Source organism: Capricornis sumatraensis, chromosome 5 (genome assembly GCF_032405125.1).
Source record: "Capricornis sumatraensis isolate serow.1 chromosome 5, serow.2, whole genome shotgun sequence".
Classification (NCBI taxonomy): Eukaryota; Metazoa; Chordata; class Mammalia; order Artiodactyla; family Bovidae; genus Capricornis; species Capricornis sumatraensis.
In genome coordinates, this window is record NC_091073.1 from 86,562,314 (window position 1) to 86,582,856 (window position 20,543).

At 37.2% G+C, this 20,543-nt stretch overlaps 1 protein-coding gene across 1 annotated transcript in view; it reads right to left on the reverse strand.

Annotated features, from left to right (window-relative positions):
- The window catches only part of POU6F2 (POU class 6 homeobox 2), a 496,246-nt gene that overhangs the window by 379,828 nt on the left and 95,875 nt on the right, over window positions 1-20,543 (reverse strand). The window contains exon 2 of the mRNA XM_068973219.1: window positions 11,636-11,807. Within this exon, the coding sequence (XP_068829320.1) occupies window positions 11,636-11,807 (172 nt within the window). The remainder of the gene's footprint in view (window positions 1-11,635; window positions 11,808-20,543) is intronic.

Below are 20,543 nucleotides of genomic sequence, written 5' to 3' on the forward strand. Positions count from 1 at the left end.
TTGTGAGTGTCAAAGAGCAAAGGAGGAAATGTGATGAATTTTGACGGAGAATAATAATAATAACTTTAAAATTCCTTTATTTATTCTTTAGTACCCTCTCCAGAAAAGGGTATATATACTAAGAATGGCATAAAATGACAAATATAATAGCATTGTAATTTCAAAGAGTACAAAATGTTAAAAATTTGATAACTGTTATAAACTAACCTCATAATTACATTTATATTGAAAATGTCATCTTTTATCTTATATTAAATATATGAAATCAATTTTTAAAGTATTTAAAAATAATTTCACATATATATTTCTCTCCTCTGATAGGCACAATTGTGCTATTTTGCTTTTACATTGCATGAAGTATTTCATTATATAAGCTAATTTCAAATATTGTTATACTAAAGGCATTAAATCATTTTTATGTTCACTTGTTAAATGTTCAAACACGGTTACATTAAAGGAGACAATTTTAGCTTTCAGCCATCTATTTGAAATTTTTAAGTCATCTTTTTTTTTCTAGGCTGCAAAAGTGTATTACCAAATAAACTGACAAAATATCTCAGCAACTAACATAAACGTGCAATTTTAATGCCTTCTAATCACACAAATCAATATGAGATTTTTGTGCTTGTGCATGACCTTTTTCAAATTATCCCCCCATTTTGGCTGAATCAGAACGAGTGTGGGCTATTTGATAAAAAACCCTAAGTGTGTGGAATAAGAGCCCTCGCCTCTTCTGCCAGACTCCTCTTGACAGAAAGATGATAGAAGCATCACATCCCTGAGAGAGCAAATGCAAACTGACAAGAGATGAGCCTTTAGATGTTGAATATAGTCTTGAATTGTGCTTGAAGTGTCTTATTATCTTGTCTTTTGATGTCTGAAGGGGTGGCTCATTGTTAGAAAAAGGAAAACCCTCACGCATCTTTGCCATCTTTAAAAATTGTTTGGCCTTTAACAACTGCTCTTCCAGAGAATGTCCATTTCTCCTGACAATAAATATGGCAGGTCGTCAGCAAGTGACAAACAATTTACTTTACATGCCACACTTTTATGGGTTTTGAGAGCTCGTGTGGAAGTGTATTTTAAAAAGCCAAGAGAAATTAGCAGTATTACCAATGTTAAGAAGATTGATATCTGTGAGCGTAAACTGATGTGAAGTTACTTGTCCTGGTTATTTCCTGCTGCTTCTGGTTTTATATTTCATGGGTGCCAGATTAAAAATTCAAGTTCTATATTTATCATTGACTAAAAACAGTCAGGGAAAATAAAAAAGCAATCACGAAGTCCGATAGACCCCAGGAAGGAAATGTACTCATACCGATTTCCAGGGCACGTGGCACTACTCAGAACAGTATATGAACAAAAATCCTTTTTCTAAGTAGAATACTCAGATCAACATTGAGCTTGCTGAATTTTGCCTTTTATCTCAGACCCTTCAGCACTTTTTAATTTCTGCCGTCCTTCAGGGTACGCTTTGCCCTTCATATCTACCATTTGTCTTGTGATTTTTGTTTTAACTTAAAAGTTTAATGATGTTCCCAGTCAATAGGATTCCTTAGCAGCTAAATCACAGTCATGCTAGCTTTCTGTCACCTAGCCAGATTTTGTGAAAGCTTTCAAGATCTTTTCTCAGACCTCCGTCACTCTAAGAATCCATAAGAATTCTCAAAAGGACCATAAACTGTTACAGGGTTCAGGTTATTGTATCATTATAAAAACATATTGATACACTACAGCCGACAAGACAGGTAGCTACCATCCTAGGCTAAAACAACCATGTCAATGCCATCAGCAATCTCCAATCTGACCAGTTTTTTGTTTGTTTGTTTTTTTTTAAAGCAGGCAGCTGTAGACCTTAATTCCTTTTAAAGTAATGCTTAATTTCAACACTTTTCTGATTGCCTGAAGATTCCTATTAAATTGTTGCAGAATTACTATGAGCATGAAATATAATTGGAGAAGTAAAGATTCAAGACTAAAGTGAAGATATAGACTTGTATAGCTGAAAATTTGAGTAATTCCTTAGGTAGCTCTTAAGAATAAAATCTGCCTTGATTTTAGTAGTCAGAATAAGATGAGCTAATCTAAAACAACGGTGCATGTTGCTTTCCAAAACTGTACAAAAGTTTTCCCACAAATATCAAGTAATCCCTATCTTGAATATTTACCCCTGTATACATAACATGAAGTACATAAATATAATTAAACAGAGCCATTAAAGTGTTAGCTTTATTTGATATTCCTTTCATGCTTCTCATTTTGAAAACTGAATATTTCCTTTTGGACACATTTCTATTCTGCAATATTTTACTAAATGAAATTAGGTATGCTAAAGAAAAAAAAATCAGGTTTGGAAAAGGGCATTTCACCCTACAAACCACTTCTACATCTGTACACTTTTTAGTATGGGAAAAAAAATGTGTTTTCCTATTTGATTTTTTATTCTCTTCTACCCTTGGTTGGTTTTGCAAGAATTCATTGTGCAATAATAATTTTTTATGCTTTTTAAACAGCTTCAAATGTTTGCATTTTCAAATCAAATTAATCCTCAGCCCCTCTTCTACTTTAATCATGATGATTCTCTCACGCAATAAGTAACCCCAAACCATTAATTTATAAAAACAGATCTTGCCATATTGATAGGAAAAGACAAATCACCACATATATGGCCATCAAGAACTGCAAAAGGAGATTAATTACACCACAACTATTTTAAAACCAAATGTTTAAAATGTGATTTCTTTTCATGCCTCAACCACCCATCATATACTGCTATGTGTATATGTAAACATATGTTTAGGCACATGTAATTCTTTCAGAAATGTGTAACCAAAATTGTGCTTACTGCCTATTGCACAAATGCCTTTTACTTTAAAAAAGAAAAAGATAAATATTACATTGTAGCATATGTATATCTCACAAGTAGACAAATATTTAAGTTCCCAATATTTAGAGTCTTCTTTAGCATGGGCAAGTTCTGCATGTTTTTAAAATCTGTTCCATATAAATCAAACTGTATAGAAACCCCCAAATCTCTTTAGTGAATTAAATTGCACAAATTCTGAGAAATCCTGTTGTCTCCTCTGCCCAGTGAATAGCAGCTTCAAAGAAGACACTGGAACTTGGATTATAGCCCAACTGTGCCTGAAGCAATGCTATAATATAACTAGTTGTCCTTTATTGGCAAGCTATTAATTTTATCTGGAAACAATTATTTTAAATATACTTAGGTAAGGGAGAAGGACATTTAAGTGATGTGTGGATACCTTTCTTCATTTTATGATAGAGAAAATACATGCATATTACAAATTTAGCAAGACAACTTGAATCACACAAACACAGGAGAAAGAACAGAGAACACACAGTAGACACAAATGCTTTACATGGGTAGTGTTACATTCATTCACTCTGCATTCATAGTGCCTTAGAAAGAAAATGCAGGAAAACAAGATAAAATATAGAAGTGATAAGAAAATGGAAAATGTGCATTGTTAATTTAAAACACTGTATTAATACTGATCTTTAAATATGGGTTTCTTGACTTTCACAAACTTTTCTCACCTGAGATTTTTTCCCTCATTAATAGGATGAAATTAAAATAACACAAGATATTAAAAAAAATACATCAATGTGGAAAATACTATTATTTCATAGAAAAAGATAAAGCACTCAGAACACATTCATTAAATTGTTTTATTGTTTCATGTCAAGTGTTATTGGTCCACAATAAATGTCCTAAAAATATCTTAATATTTTACCTCATTTTCAGGCTAGCAGGTTTTAAATTATTCACCATGTTAAGGAATGCAGGTTTCATTACAGAATCCCATTTTCAAATGGTCTTCAGTACAACAAAACTCTTATGTAATGTATTTAATTATGTAATGATGTTACTTAGTTCCTTTAATTGTAATATGATCATTTTTTCTATTTTCAAATAGTTTTGATAGTAGTACAGTCCTCTAATAAAAGTGACTCATAATATATTAGTTATGTTGTTCCAGGTATGTTGTTGTTTCATCTTAATGAAAATAAAAACCCGTATGTTCTTGCCACTCTAAGACCTTAAAAGTACTTTAAAAGAAAGAATAAGAGAAGTTTGAGCTTAGACTCTCTTTTAAAAACTCAAATGAAAAAACCTAACATCTAGGTTTTTTAAATAAAAAGTATCAGTTAACGATTAAAAAGAGGAGTTATGTGCCTTGACTAGGGTGGTTTTTAAAAATGATTGTTGAGCATTTACTCAAAAAGTTAATTTCCATTTCTTTGAGAATGACAAATTTCTTCAACCAAAAGTGATTCAGTGCTACTTTTCCTGACCTCTGCATTCACATTAAAAAGGATTGGTCCATTTTTGATAGCTCACAATAGTGTCTCAACATAAAGTAAGAGATGTAACCAAACTAGTGTGCCCTTGTTTCATATTTGTAGGCAATTTGATTTTTTTTAAGGTGGACTATCTTTTTCTTATATCATTATTTTATTGAAGTATAGTTAATTTAAAATGCTGTGTTTGTTTCAAGCGTACAGCAAAGTGATTCAGTTACAAAAGTTATATGTACTCATATATATTTTCTTTTCCAGATTATTTTCCGTTATAGATTATTACAAGATACCCTGTGTTATACAGTAGGTCTTTGTTGTTTATCTGTTTTATATCCAATAGTATGTATATGTTAATCCCAAACTCCTAATTTATCTCCCCCTCACTTCCTGCTATTCCCTTCTGTAACCATAAATTTGTTTTCTATTTGTGTGAGTCTATTTTTGTTTTGTAAATAAGTTCACTTGTAGCATTTTTTTTTAAGATACATTTTCTCTCGATTTTGAGAAGCAGAAGGTGGGAGTTTACATTTCAAACACTGAGTCAGGTCAACAGGTTTAATAAACACACCTCATCAGAAGCCCCCAGAATGCCAAAGCCCAAGTAGTCCTTTATGAATGAATTTTAATATAAACATTACTTGAAGCTATTTTGAAAGAAAAGCCCAGTGTTGACAGATTTAGAACCTCATTCAGGCTCATCGAATAGGGTATATGTGCAACTGTAAAATACCATTTCAAAACAATGCTCACTTATTTCCTTCTCAAAGAAAAGACATTGGAAATTTAAATGGGAAAAACATTTAAAAACTAAGACTGAAATGGCTTTCATAAAAGGACAGCTGAACAAAAACACCAGTGGAGTACAGAACCTAGGAAGGCAATAAACAAGAAAATTTCAGAGCCACTTTGGCCGTCCACCCATCCAGTGGAGAATGGCAACTGTCACTATGAGCTTTCTCTAGCTACCTCTGCCTTTGGATATTTTTTAAAAATTTATTAACCTGACAGCAGGAAGCTTTACACAGATTGCCCCCTGACAGGGTACCAGTTTGGTATAAACACTTTGCTATTGTTTTCTTTAGCATAAGAAAATCAAGAAACAGGAGAAGTGGAGCCAGGTGCAAATTTGGGCAAGCGCTGGCTCCTCCAACGGCCCCCATTCCCAGGGAGGCCCCAGATAATCAGGAGCAGCCCAATAGCAGAGCCGCATCCTTCATCCTTCCTCCTTCACATCTACTTTCTTTTTAATGTGTGCATGTCTGATGTATTATTAATCCCCAAACATAAACCAGCAAGGTCGCCAATCAAAGAAAATACCTGCTCTCTCACAAATTATCTGTTTACTGTCTAATAACCAGTAAAGTCCACTGCCAAAAGTCACTTATATCTCATTTTTGAAGTGGGAGAAACATTTATTTGGTCAGTTCTTGGGAAGAATAATACTCTGTCATTAAATTAGGTAATTAGCAAAGAAAACAATCTACTAAAGGGCTGAGCCTTGGGAGCCTGAATCCAGAATGCCCCTCTATTTATTAATTATGACACAAACCAAGCTGTATGAAGTACAAAAATATTATAATGTCATGTAACCTTTAACTTAAAACCTCCCAGACATTAAAAAAGGGGATCCTTTGAAGGGGTGATGGTACAGAGTAATGTGATTTCTAATACTTCACTTTCTTTCCACTTGTTTACAGGACCACTTAACCACAAGGACAACAAACTATAAGCATCCTAGCAATCAAAATGAAAGAAAAAGTAAATTTGTATCTGCATTTTGATTCACTAATATATTACGAAGTAGTAGCATCCTCAGATACTGCAATATAGAACTTTAGTCTTTATACAGAGGTCTGACCTCAGTACCCCAGGCATGGCAAAGAGATGGAAAAAGAAAACACTGAGAAAGTTCCCACTGAATCTATGTCATATATGGTGTACTTTCATCCATCACAGTGACCCATAGAAATGAACGCAGTTCAGTGTAACATAGTGAGAACACGGTGAGAAGTTTGAACATCAGAGACATTTCATAGGAATTTATTTTTATTTCCAAGCTTACACATTAGTGATATTCAAAGTGGATTTATTTATCAGTGCACTATATTAATACTTTTTGGTGAGGGGAGGGACACTAAACTTAATTTGTCTAAACAAACACAAGGGATTTTATAAAGAAATACCTTGGTGTAGTAGATTTTCTTAAATGTTAAGAAATGCCCCTACAGGCACACTCCCCACTCAGTAATCAGAAGCCCGCATGGGCTTGTTTGACTATGAAACCAGAATTGATTTTTGACAAATACCTTATCATGCCCCTCACTCACTTATGCTAATTGAGGTTTCTACTGGTTTCTTTTAAATCACTGGTTAACTCTAATCTCTGACTCAGATTAGTTGACTTTAAAAGATGTTATTTTAAGGTTTCTCTAGCAAAACACACTTTCCTCAGTGAAAAACTAGTATTTATTTTCAATAGCCATATATCGAAACTTTTAAAGATCCAAACATGGTACATATTTTTAATACATCTATTTCTCTAGAGAATTTTCCTTATCAACTCCCAGCTAAATCCCTCTTGGGCTTAAGCCCCATTACTGATTCCTTGGCCCCAGCCTATTTTATCAGAATATTATAAATATCAAGACATTGAAAGATGTTTAAATAAAGTAACAGTGATGCTATGATGAAGGCCTTCACTAATGCACAGGCGAGAGGCAGCTTTACCACAAAATGCAGTTCTTATAACACCCCCCCAATGACCTCCACGCTGACCTGCAGAGACCACTGTCTCAAGGGGTGACAGACAATTTAGTTCTTTATCCTTTTGTCATTGGAAATGACTCCACTGCCATAAATTCTAATCAAGTCAAACTGGATGGCAATTAAAAAAAAAAATCTCCTAATGCATGTTTCTATGAGAAAGATAACAGAAAGGAAAGGAAATGAAAAACCCTAGAGAGTACATTTTCTAGGCTAAGAATCACTGAGTCAACTTTCAATCCTTTTGCAATAGTTCATAAATAAATGACATTGAAAATACCCACCCTTATAAGTATCATTCCATGCAAGTATCATTGCTTTTAACCTAAAAACACACACTATCATAAGAGAAAACCAACCACCAATTTTTATTTCCGGTACAGTGTTTGTAAACGTTTTTGTTTGTTTGCTAAATGTCTCAGCTCAAGGCTTTAGAGCTGTGTGCCCAGTTCCCATGCAGTGGGTATAAGTAAGCAACAAACCCAGCCACGCAAGGTAGTTGGGACTGCAAGAAAAGCAATCATAAGATTTAACTTGAAACAATAAAAATATTCCCAGGAGGAAGACTGTTAATAAATCATCTTTCGAATTTCAAATATATATGAGAGAAAATATTTAGGGCATGTTTTATATGATCTCACTTCTGCTGCTGTGACTGCATGGGAAAACTTTAGTGCAGATTTTTTTCTAGGGATATATATTATTTTTATCCTTTCTGGGGCCATTTTCCTCACCAAGTTGTTGATGCTACCATTTGAATTTTAGCATCCAACTTGACTGAATGTGGAACATTGAATTCTTGATGGGCATAACTAAAAACGAAGCACCACATTGACACAAGTGCTATAAATGTCACTAGAGAAACACAGCAACCTCTTCCCTTTGAGATTGTTTGCCAAAGGCCAGTTTTGAGAGTGGTTTCGAATATGGACATCACTCATCACATATTAAATGACTGGCCCTGTGTGGCATCACTCATCTGATCACAAGGCTGAAACAGGGAGACACAGAACCAGATTCTCTGGCAATACTTCCTGAAGTGCAAGTCTACTCTCCCTCCATATTGCTTCCTCCGGCTCAGAGCTTAGCATAACAAAGTCAGAAACTGAAAAGGGAAGACTTCTTCCACAGTCTTTACAGGAACAAATAATGCACTACTTAATGATATCACAGAGAACGGGCTAACCACATGTTTCTCAATGAAATGTGAATTCATCTCTCCTAAGTGTACTTTAGTTTCCATGGCTGTTCAAGTTAAGCAAAACATTTCCTCTGATGTAATTACTTTATAAAACACAAGGGTCCTTTTCTGAACTTTCTCCTTAGGCTGGCATATGGGCTGCTGGTTTCTCCTTCTGGTATGCTGAGCCGCTCAGAGCACTGAAACAGTCTGCACAGTATGTTTCCCTTTAGATGCTGTTAAGTGCAGAGGTGCAATTTAAGGAGAGGCATAAAAGGCCCAAAGGTTCCTGGAATCTCCTTTGTTTATCCATAGAGGGCATCTGTATTAGTCTTTCTCCTGTACTTTTGGGCTGAAGGTGTCATACTGTGAGAGAAACAGACTTGTCCTCTGGACTGCTAATTTAACAAGACACAAAACGAGGATGGAGCTCCAAAGAACTCTATTTATACTGAAATTTCGGTTACAATAAAAAATGGAACTGTGTCTCCTGTCAGTAAATGTCTCTCCACAAAAGTAAACAAATCATACACAAAAAAATTATCTTAATCTTCTCCCTTCATTCCAGAAGCTTGGTTTTCAAAAATACAAGGAACATGCTATAAGAAGCATGGTTTGAGAGAATATGTTAGAAAATCATTGCTTACAGATAAACTTGGACACTCTCAGTTATTTAGGAAGAATGCAATTCTCCATTACCAAGAGAAGAGTATAATCATAACCATATATTAAAAATGAAAAACTTGAACATACTCAGGTCATATAATAATCATCCATTAAATTAGTATCAGTTAAGTGTTGCCAAAGTTGAGAAAAATTCTGAGAGAGTTATACTAAAAAGTTTTAGCCAGTTACATAAACTAGAATTCCTAATGTTAAGTCCCCAAAATATTTAAAGGTGAGAGCAGAACAGACCTAGTAGCTAAGGAAACCTGCAAGAACATTGAGATAATAAATGGCAAGATTATTGTTAAATGAAATGGACAGGATAAATATTCAATTTAATTTTCCATCTATCAGAATTTCACAGTAAAATCAGTTTGGGAAAAAAGGCATCCCTCTGAGGTGCTTTCTAGTCTGTCTGTCTCATATTTTCTTCAGTTTTTTTCTTAAGTTTTCAAAACTGCTCATCTGCTGGTTTCTACTTTATCTAATAGAAACTGGGAAATACTCACATGGTGTTTAAAAAGCACCCTAGAGATCAAATAAAATTAAGTGAATAAACAAGATATATTAGATATAAGATGCAGATTTTGCAGGGTTTTCAGCCACAGACTCCGAAGGTGAGCATTCCAAAAAGTAAAGACGAGTATCATCTAAAACCTAAAGATTTCTAAAGTTCACTATGGTTCTTCAGTTTTACTCTGTAAAGATTCCACTTAAAAAATATATTTTCAAAGAAATTTTCATTCAAATTTCTTTGATCCCCCTCCCACCTTGGATTTTTTTTAAAGTTTATTTCTCTACACACCACACCAATCAGTAAAAGGTGACATAACAAATCTATGACAATTTTCAACACTGGAAAATCTAAACAAATGTTGAGAAGTCAAAGTAACTGCTTTAGTTGGGAAAAAAAAAACAATTTGGGGTTTCAAGTCAAAGTCCACAAAGAACATTTACTTTTTAAAAATGCACGCAAAGTTTAAGAACACATAATTCATTACCTGCAGTTATGTTGAATTCATAATTGATTATATTTTAAAAGTCAAAGTGCTTAGTATTAGCATATTCAACATCAAAGAGCCTGGAGCGCGACTTTGGCCTTCCTGTAATTTACAATTTTATCTGCCTTCTCTCACTAACCCTTTGAAATGAAATGAGTATTTTAGGACATAACTCTTCCTACACAGATAAAAACTTAGACTACAACAAAATATTTCTTGAGAGTGAAAATGCTAAAACCTTAATGCCTAGGTATGGAAAATTTATGTCAGAGATGAAACTGCTGCTTTTCCAAGAAAGGGTCATAGGACCAAATTTCTTGTAACTGGCATCTATTATACTGTTAAGTATAAAACAGCATTTTACCAACAGAAAATTTGATACAAAAAGTTTCTCTGCAACACTCCTCTAATGTTAGATTGAGTGAGTATTTAAAATCAGATGAAAGCTCCTTTGCTGAAGCTGGCCTGAAGCTGCCAAACTATCTATGGTGCTTTCTTTCTATAGTTTCGCATTTTTCAGCTTATCTTTTTAATTGAATTAATAACTTTCTTAGAAAATCAGTCTATACTATGATGCTGTGTTTCTTTAAAATTCAGGCACTTGACTGTTTTTAACTTGTTCTCTTCCTGATCAATATATATATACACACACACACACACACACACACACACACATATCTCAGGTTAGTATATATAGGTATGAACAGGTTAGTGTTATATATGTGTATATATAATATATATTTAGTGTCATAAGTATATAAACACTTGGAAATAATTAAAAGCAAGTGTTTCAGGAACAACTGTTCTGAAAACCTAATGTCACTCTATCCCATAAAGTGCTTCTCCAGCAGAGACATCTATCACCATCCATCACTCAGTCACATGCCTCAACACAGCCTGGTCCCCTTTCTGATTAGAGATCAGAGTTGCTTGAGTTGGCTTACAGAGTGTCGTCTGTTTGAATGACAGATGTCTTTGCTGGAGTGGCACTCTGCTTGTTCTTGTTTTGTTTACGAAACAAAGATTTCTAGAAAGGATCTGGGCTGCCTCCACATTTAGGATGAGGCTGTAAACATCTGTTAAAAGGGAACAGCTGAGGGGAGGGATGCCAAGCACCTATTTTCTTCCCTCATCAGGCTTGTAAAAGAAAAGACGTTCATTCTAATTGTGATTACAATATGTTATGTTTTTGAGCCATACCAGGAGCCACCTTTGTTTACCTGCAGAGAATGACCAGTATTGATATTTTTTCAGTTCCCCTCTTTGGTCTTTTGACTACAGATAATAACTCTTTACTCTCCTTCCCCTTAACAAAAGGCGGCGAAGCAACCCGAAACCGAGTCGATATTTATTCAATAAACGTTAACCAATTCTCACAATGGAACTGATTTCCTGATGATGATTTTCATCTGCTTTTTTTTCCCCCCAGTGATTTCTAGCCTGGGGACGCTAGCAATATCTGACCAGTCCAAAGGGGCAGGAGGAAGTTCCTGGTCGGAAAAAGTTTGGAGGACACCCTCCCAGCCAGCCTGGCATCAGCTGGGGTGGCTCAGCCCCCTCCAAGATGCCAAGATCCTCTTTGGTACTTAGAAGAAAATTGAATGAACAACAAGGGGGGAAAAAAGAGGAGGGGTGGGGGTGTGGATGGCTCTTCCGGACACCATGGTAGGAGTGAAATGAAATACCTAGACAGACTTACCGAAGAGCTTGCTGGGAGTGTCCTCGCTGTCATTTGATTCCACGGGCGCAAGCAGGGGCTCATTCAGCTCGCTGTCTGAAGTAGCAGCCTTGTCCTCACCTCTCAACTCCGCATTCATTTCACTCCGCACTGACAGCAAGGGCTTACTGACTTGTCCAGCTATCATTGGATCCTAGGATGGGGGAAAAGAGTGAAGGGGAGGAAAAAAAGTGGCCGCTTGAGTGTGTGCGTGTCCTTGTCTCCCTCTCCTCTTCTCTCTCTCTTCCACACACACACACTCCCTCTCTCCCCTCTCTCTTATCTCTGACTGCTCCCGCTGTTATTGCTGGCTGCAGTCAAGTGAAGAGCTATTACAGATCCGAGTTCTCCATTCCTCCCCACCCTATTAAAGCTCAACTAGCATGAGAGAGATGCAGGAGGCTTCCGAGAGGAAAAAAAAAAAAAGGAAAGAAAAAACTTCTTTGAAAGCAACCTAACCAACACAGCTTTAATTGTGGGATGTGCTTTTGTGCGAATGTTTTTACACCTTGTGCTGTCTTGAATGCAGGAAAGGGGCGCGGGGGGGTGGGGGGGAGCGGAAAGTGCGGGGTTTGTACTTGGGCAACAGACTCAAAGGAAGGAGCACCCTAGGGAGGACCCATGGGCTATTTTAGGAAGCCCTCTCCCTGGGGGAGAAGCAATTAAACCCTATCCCGAGAGCAGAAAAAAAAAAAGAGACAGGGAGAAAAGAGTCCTCCAAAGGCTTTCAATGAAATGAAAGAGATTTCTTATGTAAATTCTAGCAGTATCTTTAGGAGTTGACTTTGCTGGTCCCAGATTTGGGACTGCAGCTGACTCCAAATCAAATGAACATTTGAAAGCAAACAACAAAAGAGATGAAAATTGGTTTACAGTTTTTGAAAGGAATTGGAAAAAATAAATACTTACAAACTCTGTTCAACAATTCGGATACCTAGAGCACCCTACTCCCAGAGCATTAAAGAAAAAGAAAACAAAGATCACCTCCGAAAAGGCAAACTTTACCCCCAGTATTTTAAATCTGCTTTATCTTCAGCTCATTAGGAGGGCATTTTAGGTTCAGCAATATTTTCCAAGGGAAGCCTTTTATTCCACTTGCTAACTAAGGCGCATGATACTGTGGTGGCACCGATATCGGATGCAGAAAAGCCAAAAGTGCCCCTTTTGCGTTATCTGGGAGCTATTTATTGCCAAGTTCATGCCTAAATGGTTCCTGAGCAGGAAACAGGTGACCAGTGCCAGAGCAGGTGGGGCCACACGCTCCCTGTCCCATCATTACATTGGTTGCGGTTTGCCTGTGGTTATTTTTTTTTAATGTATTCATGCCTGAAAAGTGAATTTGATATGACACATGATAATCTATGAAAATGTTAATCAATACAAATAGTTTAAGCTGTCATCAAATGCACTTCTTTAGTCAATACTCATACCACAGAAAACAATGTCACTGTCACCAGGGCTTAATTTGCACAGCACTTAAATATTGGACTCTGTGCATCAATGCACTTCTTCTTCAAATACTGTAGGTAAACACATTTTCTCCCTATTTAAGGCTGAAGCACTCAGCACGCATTTAGCTGAGCTGAATCCTCCCTTTTGAATACCTTGATAGGTCCACTGGAGGGCAAAATTAATACTTAATTGAATCTCACAGTCATCAAAATAATCAATACTTTTTTATTATTTATTCTTTACAGTCTGTTGACTGTTTCAAACCTCTGAGGGAATGGTGGAAAGGATTCATGGCTTTGAAACACTGTCATTTAACAAGGTAATTTTCAGTGGGGCATTAGGGGTTGTGAAACATATAATAAAACAAAAATGGTGGCTTATAATAGGAAGAAAGAAAAGAATTATATTTCTGCCATCTAACAAAACAGGATAAATAAAAAAGCAAGTGCAGAGAGAGGGAGAAAGGAGGGGGACAAGGGAAGCGAGGAAGACTGGCTTTTGAAGGGTTTTATCATATCAAGAGCAGAGCCGAGCTTTCATAATGCTGACATTTCTCATCCTGACAATCCTAAACAAGTGGAAAGGATGAGATCGCAGATATCATCTTTCATCACATTCCCCAGCTTAAGAACCAACATGACAGCTTCTCTCCCCTTTACACTGTTAATTACTAAATAAAATACTACTCTCTGTCAGCATCAGATTATTGCAGATAGCAACCACAAACATTCCTCCATTGTCTTCCCCCTCGAAAACGGTGAGACCTACCTTGAACTCTTTAGAGAATAAATTAGGCTTGTCTCACTGTATTGTAAATATTTGAAATGTAATCAATGTCATCAATGCGGTCGATGCACAGTATTGTCAGCCTAAATTTGTTGGTGATAGATTAGCATTTCATTTACTGTGTTTGGAGGCAGAGGTTTGGAGCACTTGAAAATTGGCGGGGGTGGGGGGGTGGGGGGGGTAGGGGGGCGGGAGTGGGGCGAGGGTGGGATAGGGATGGGACAGGCAGAGGGGAAAGGAGACACAATTGTTTGGATTCTTCTGATTTGGTGAGTAGGGATGGGTAAGGCAGGAAAGGGAATATTACCTTACCTCATAGCTCCACATGAAGGAGAGTGCCCAGGTTTAAATTCTAGGACATTCATTTTACTTTATGAAACATTGAATCCTCAGTCTCTCTGATCCAAAGAAGTGGGTGTGACTCATTTGAGACATTCAGTCTCTGTGGCCACACTGCTCATTTGAGCATTTTTGAAGATGGTGTTAAAAGAAAACTTGTGTTGAGAATGACATTCACTACCCTCGTGATAAGCCAAACATGGTTATTTATGTATCTGGGCAGACTTCAGAATCTGGGCAGACTTCAGAAAAGAATATTCCATTCCTGCTTTATTTGTGAATGGTCAAACTGAATCCTGAATGCCACAGAGGAGCTGAAATGCAGCTGCTAAGTTCAAGTGCACTTAAATCTTTAAGATGTTTCAGTCTAGCTGATGTGTGCAAAACATGTACTGGCAGATGGTGTATATTCCTGACCATTAGCTCTCCTTCTTTAAATTACTTTTATGTACCTCATCCTTGGCTAGGTTTCCAACTAGTGTCTCAGTGACTTGAGCTTCGAAAATTCAGGAGTTTGTCATTCATATACTCATTTGATTTTTCATGTTACAAAATCCTTTACCTTTTCCATGATGCAGCTGTAGCCCACATATATATGTGTTTGACATGGTTAAACAGCAAACCCCCAGCGAGGTAGAGAGCAGACAGCTTTTAATCACAGCTGCAGCCACTGGGGGGTCCATTTGAAAATGTGTCATAAGCAGTAACCACAGAGTACAGTCTTACAAGGGATGGGCGGGGAAGGGAGGGAGTGGTGTGTGGTTACCTTTTTCAAGTAGCACTTGACTTGGAAGTTGTTTTTTCCCTGCCCAAAGAGATGGCAATGTGTGAAATACTTTCTGCCAAAGTAAGGAAAGGATTTCCAACATGCACTGACCTGGGTACGCGTACAACTTCCACATGTACAAGCATCTCTGAAGCAGCAGATAGGAAGAGAGGGAACTACTGCAAGCCAAAAATACAGTGGGTGAAGACTTCTTACTTGAAAATTTGAAACTGTCACAACTAGAGTTGTAGAAGTTGGGATTTCTCTGCAGTTCATTCATCGGCCCCAATTAAAGAAAGGGACTTGTCCAAGATGGATCTCATACACGGGACATGCATGTGCCAATATAGGGCACTCACAAGGGTCATAAGAGATCCAAGAGCCAGACAGTAAACAAAAGATAAAATGAGAGATTCAGTTTCCATTAACAAAATGTCAACAAAAATTTTCACATCCTACAATGAAGGGACTACAGTCAACAACAGAACCACAAATAGTTATTTAAATCTCCTTTGGGTATTGTTAAAGAAATAAAAATAGATCACATATATTGACTGCCTTTACCAAACAGGCAACTCAGCTATATTTAATGTCACTCAAAGTATGCAAGGTATTTACCTCATTTCAGGGATGAAGGACTGAGACGCAGAGAAGTTAGGTGACTTATCCCAAAGCCACACAGCTAGTAAGGCAAACCTGTATTTGAACCCTAGGAAATTCATTTCCAAAAATCAGCATTTTTTATACAGCACCCTCTACTGGGTGAAAAAAAACAAGGATCATGGATTAGGTAATCCACAGTGTTTCCCAGAACATCAATTATGGACCAGGAAAGGCTTTAAATCCTGGAGAACTGATTCCCACAGCATGCTGTGTATACTGTCTTATTTGCTTCAGTCTCTAGAAACAAAACACCTCTCTGTCTGATGCTGCCTGAGGACAATCCGTGGGGTGACAGGGTACGGTATGTGGGACGTCAGTGTCACACCTAACATAAACTCAGCAATCACTTAACTACTTCACCCTCGGGTTTCTCATCTGGAAAATGAAGGTGTCGAAATAAAACAGTATTTTCCAAAGTGTATTCCACAGAACACTTGTCCTAAAAAAGACTCTACAATGAAGGAGTTTTGCAATCATACACACATAGAAAATACACCAGAAAAGTCTGCCGGGAAAGAAACCAATTCAACTCTGACTAAGCTAGCGTTTCCCAAATTATCTGACCATGGAAGACCTTTTCCTTACAATCTGCATTATATTATCTAACGGACCTAGCGCTTCTTGAAACATTTTAGAATGTGCCTGCTTAGGTTACAGCTAATGTAAATTATAGTTCTAATTTTTAACCATCCTATAATAATAAGCTAGAAGGCTTCAGCAAGTACATAATTGTTCCAGTGCTTCTCATACTCTTTTACCCAATTAATATTCCTTATAGTTGATTCACATACAATTATACACAGCTTAGTATACACTAACTGTAAATACTCTCTTCATATGCTAATTTCTGATTCCCTTCAATTTTTAAATAAGGATGTCCCCATGTATTTCTGTCATAAAACCTTTATGCGAAGAGCAGATATAGGGCCCTGTGAGAAGGGAAGATTCAGCTTAGACTTTCACCAGGCTGTTAAAAACAATACCAAATAGACAAAGATATAATTCAGCTAAGGCTTCAATAACTTAACCAACAGAGTTTTTGTAAGCATAATCATTCTCATTTTATAGTCAGAGAAAACTAAAGATAGCGAGATTATTAACTCAGCAAAGCATCCGTGTCCGGTGGCAGCCACGCGTTGGAAATACCCTCGCCCCTCTAAACTGAGCTTGAACTCAGTCCAGCATATTTTTATGTACACACAAACCAACTATGAAGCAGGCAATCAGAACAGCTTTGAGGAAAATGTAAATTAGATAGACAGGCAGGCTTTAAAAATCCAAGGAAACAATTCGTTTGGTCACAAAGTGCCAGAGTAGGGCAAAGTTATACTCAACAGAGCTATTTCTAGAACTCAATAGAAAAATTACATCCATTATAAAGAAAAAGAACTGTATTGGATTTCTCTTCCCCCACCCCTTAAAATGCCATGTTTCAATTTAGGAAACAGTAGAAACAAATTACCTACAGCCAATTTAAGATGCAAAGACAGCATCATATTTTGTATTTAATTTCCCTAGACCATAGTGAGTTTGGGGAGAAGGAAACTTCAAGGGTGGATTTTGTTACCTTAGTCATGAAAAGAATTTTGTTTTTCTCTTTCTTTAACCAATTACCAAGTATTAATAAGGTTAATGAAGTTAGTTCTCAATATAAAATTTAATGTACTAAAGAATGTTTTCCTCCAAAAGTCACAGAGTTTCTAATTCAATATTTTACCATTCAATACTTCTTCCTTCTAGCAATATATTTTAAGAAGACATTCTATTTGACTTTTGAATATAAGACCATAGTTCATTTTGTTTTCCCTTTATATATGCATCTATATATCCATATTTAGATACCTATATGTAACATACATACAGTTGAAAATTCTGAAAATTGATGAAGACCACAAGACAATAAAAATACCATAAATTTACCCAGCACTGATTATTTTATTTTAAATATCACTTCCTTGACTGCAAACTAAAACTGTTTTTGAGAAAAGCAGGAAATTCCACATTTTTAGCAAATACTCAACAAACAAAATTTGCATTACAGTAAATTTGATTATAAAGCTGAAACATGTATACACCCTCAGTAAAATCACCCCACAGCAGATTTTCATAGCCACACCTCAATCCCAACCCAGGTTGCCTTCTTCAACCTGATACTCCCAACTGTTATTTCTTTCCTGTCTCTCCACTTTTAGTTAATCCTATCCCATAATAAAGAAGATGCATGTTTTATGAAAATTAAGCAGGGCATTCAAAACAGAAAACGAACGCTGGACTTTGGGAGTAAAGTACTCAGGAAACTTCAGGACACTTCATGGATGTCCCCTGATATAGCATCTGCATGACTGGCATGAATCACTGTCTCTTCCATCTTGGATTCTGGGCCAACGTGGCTTTATTTATTTCAGAGAAAAAATATGAGACCTGAGCAAGGTCCTGGATAGATAGTGGCATAGGAATACGTTTTGAAAGGTAGAAAGTGTTACACAGAAAGACCTTTTTTCACCACACCTCTTCCCTTGTTAAAGCATCCAGTGAACTGTGGGTTACTTTTCTCTCCATACCTTCAATTGGACCAGGAAGGTAAGCTGTAGTGGATGCTGTGATGTGCTACACAGATCCTTGATTCAGGACCAACACACTCACTTCCCAGCTGCCAGAGATGATGGCCAAGGATATCCTTCCCAGAAGCCACCTTGCCTAAATGGAGCTGCTTCCAAGGTCATGTCCCTTCTTTTAGGGCAGCCTAGATTCTGCCCTATGGCCTTCAAAGGCCAGACTTATTCTCTGCCCCTGTAACAGAAAAGGTTTTCAGACCCCTGAGGTCAACTCTGAGTTTGGTCAGTTGCCTTAATTGATATTCATGATCCAAAGCTGGTATTTAATCAGAAAGTCCCCACTCCAGGCATAGCCACCACAATCCCACAGCTATATCAATTCTCTGTCAACCACTCTCTCAACCTACCTTTTGCTAATTAGTACAAAGCTAGTGGAGGTGATGGAATTCCAGCTGAGCCATTTCAAATCCTAAATGACGATTCTGTTAAAGTGCTGTACTCAATATGCCAGCAAATTTGTAATACTCAGCAGTGGCCGCAGGACTGGAAAAAGTCAGTTTTCATTCCAATCCCAAAGAAAGGCAATGCCAAAGAATGTTCAAACTACCACACAATTGCACTCTTCTCACACGCTAGCAAAATAATGCTCAAAATTCTCTAAGCTAGGCTTCAACAGTACGTGAACTGAGAACTTCCAGATGTTCAAGGTGGATCCATAAAGGGCAGAGGAACCATAAATCAAATTGCCAACATGGATTGGATCACAGAAAAAGCAAAAGAACTCCAGAAAAATATCTACTTCTGCTTCGTTGATTACACTAAAGTCTTTGACTGTGTGGTTCACAACAAACTGTGGAAAATTCTTCAAGAGATGAGAATACCAGACTACCTTACCTGCCTCCTGAGAAATCTGTATGCAGGTCAAGAAGCGACAGTTAGAACTGGACATGGAACAATGGACTGGTTCCAAATTGGGAAAGGAATACATCAAGGCTGTATATTGTCACCCTGCTTATTTAACTTCTATGCAGAGTACATCATGAGAAACGTTGGGCTGGAAGAAGCACAAGCAGGAATCAAGATTGCTGGGAAAAATACCAATAACCTCAGATATGCAGATGACACCATACTTATAGCAGAAAGCAAAGAGGAACTAAAGAGCCTCTTGATGAACGTGAAAGAGGAGAGTCAAAAAGCTGGCTTAAAATTCAACATTCAAAAAACTAAGATCATTGCATCCGGTCCCATCACTTCATAGCAAATAGATGGGGAAACAATGGAAACAGAGACAGACTTTATTTGGGGAGGCTCCAAAATTACTGCAGATGGTGACTGCAGCCATGAAATTAAAAGATGCTTGCTCCTTGGAAGAAAACCTATGACAAACTTAGACAGCATATCAAAAAGCAGAGACATTACCAACAAATGTCTGTCTAGTCAAAGCTATGGTTTTTCCAGTAGTCATGTATGGATGTGAGAGTTGGACTATAAAGAAAGTTGAGCACCAAAGAACTGATGCTTTTGAACTGTGGCGTTGGAGAAGACTCTTGAGAGTCCGTTGGACTGCAAGGAGATCCAACCAGTCTATCCTGAAGGAAATCAGTCCTGAATATTTATTGGAAGGACTGATGCTGAAGCTGAAGCTCCAATATTTTGGCCACCTAATGCAAAGAACTGACTCATTGGAAAAGACACTGATGCTGGGAAAGATTGAAGGCAGGAGGAGAAGGGGATGACAGAGGATGAGATGGTTGGACGGCATCACCGACTCGATGGACATGAGTTTGAGTAGGCTCTGGGGAGTTGGTGATGGACAGGGAAGCCTGGCTTGCTGCAGTCCACAGGGTCTCAGAGAGTTCGACATGACTGGGCAACTAACTGAACTGATAGTAATTTTGAGTGAAATTGTTTATCAACATGAATGGAGGTTAGAATGGAGTTCTCATTTGGTTAAATTAGTCATATTCAAGATATATGTTTTGGCTAAAATATTTTGAAGACGTTTCCCATTCTTGCAGGGCACCAGAGAATATTAAGAATCCATCAAGTCCTGTCACCTATACTCTTGGGGCTAGTGGCCTAAGGTTTGATACTCAAACTGTCCCATATCCAGCCTTTGGGTCAGAGAGTTCTAGTTGCCTAATGTTGACCATGCAGGAAACTCATCCTGCTTCTAGAATCTTGCCATATCTGCTTTAATGAACTTTCCATACCAGGTGTATACTGTCCACCTAAAATGACAGAGAGCTATGAATTTATCAAGCCTACAGACAGGTTGAACAAACTATTTGGGGATGATTAATAATTTGGGGGCTAATCATAATATTGG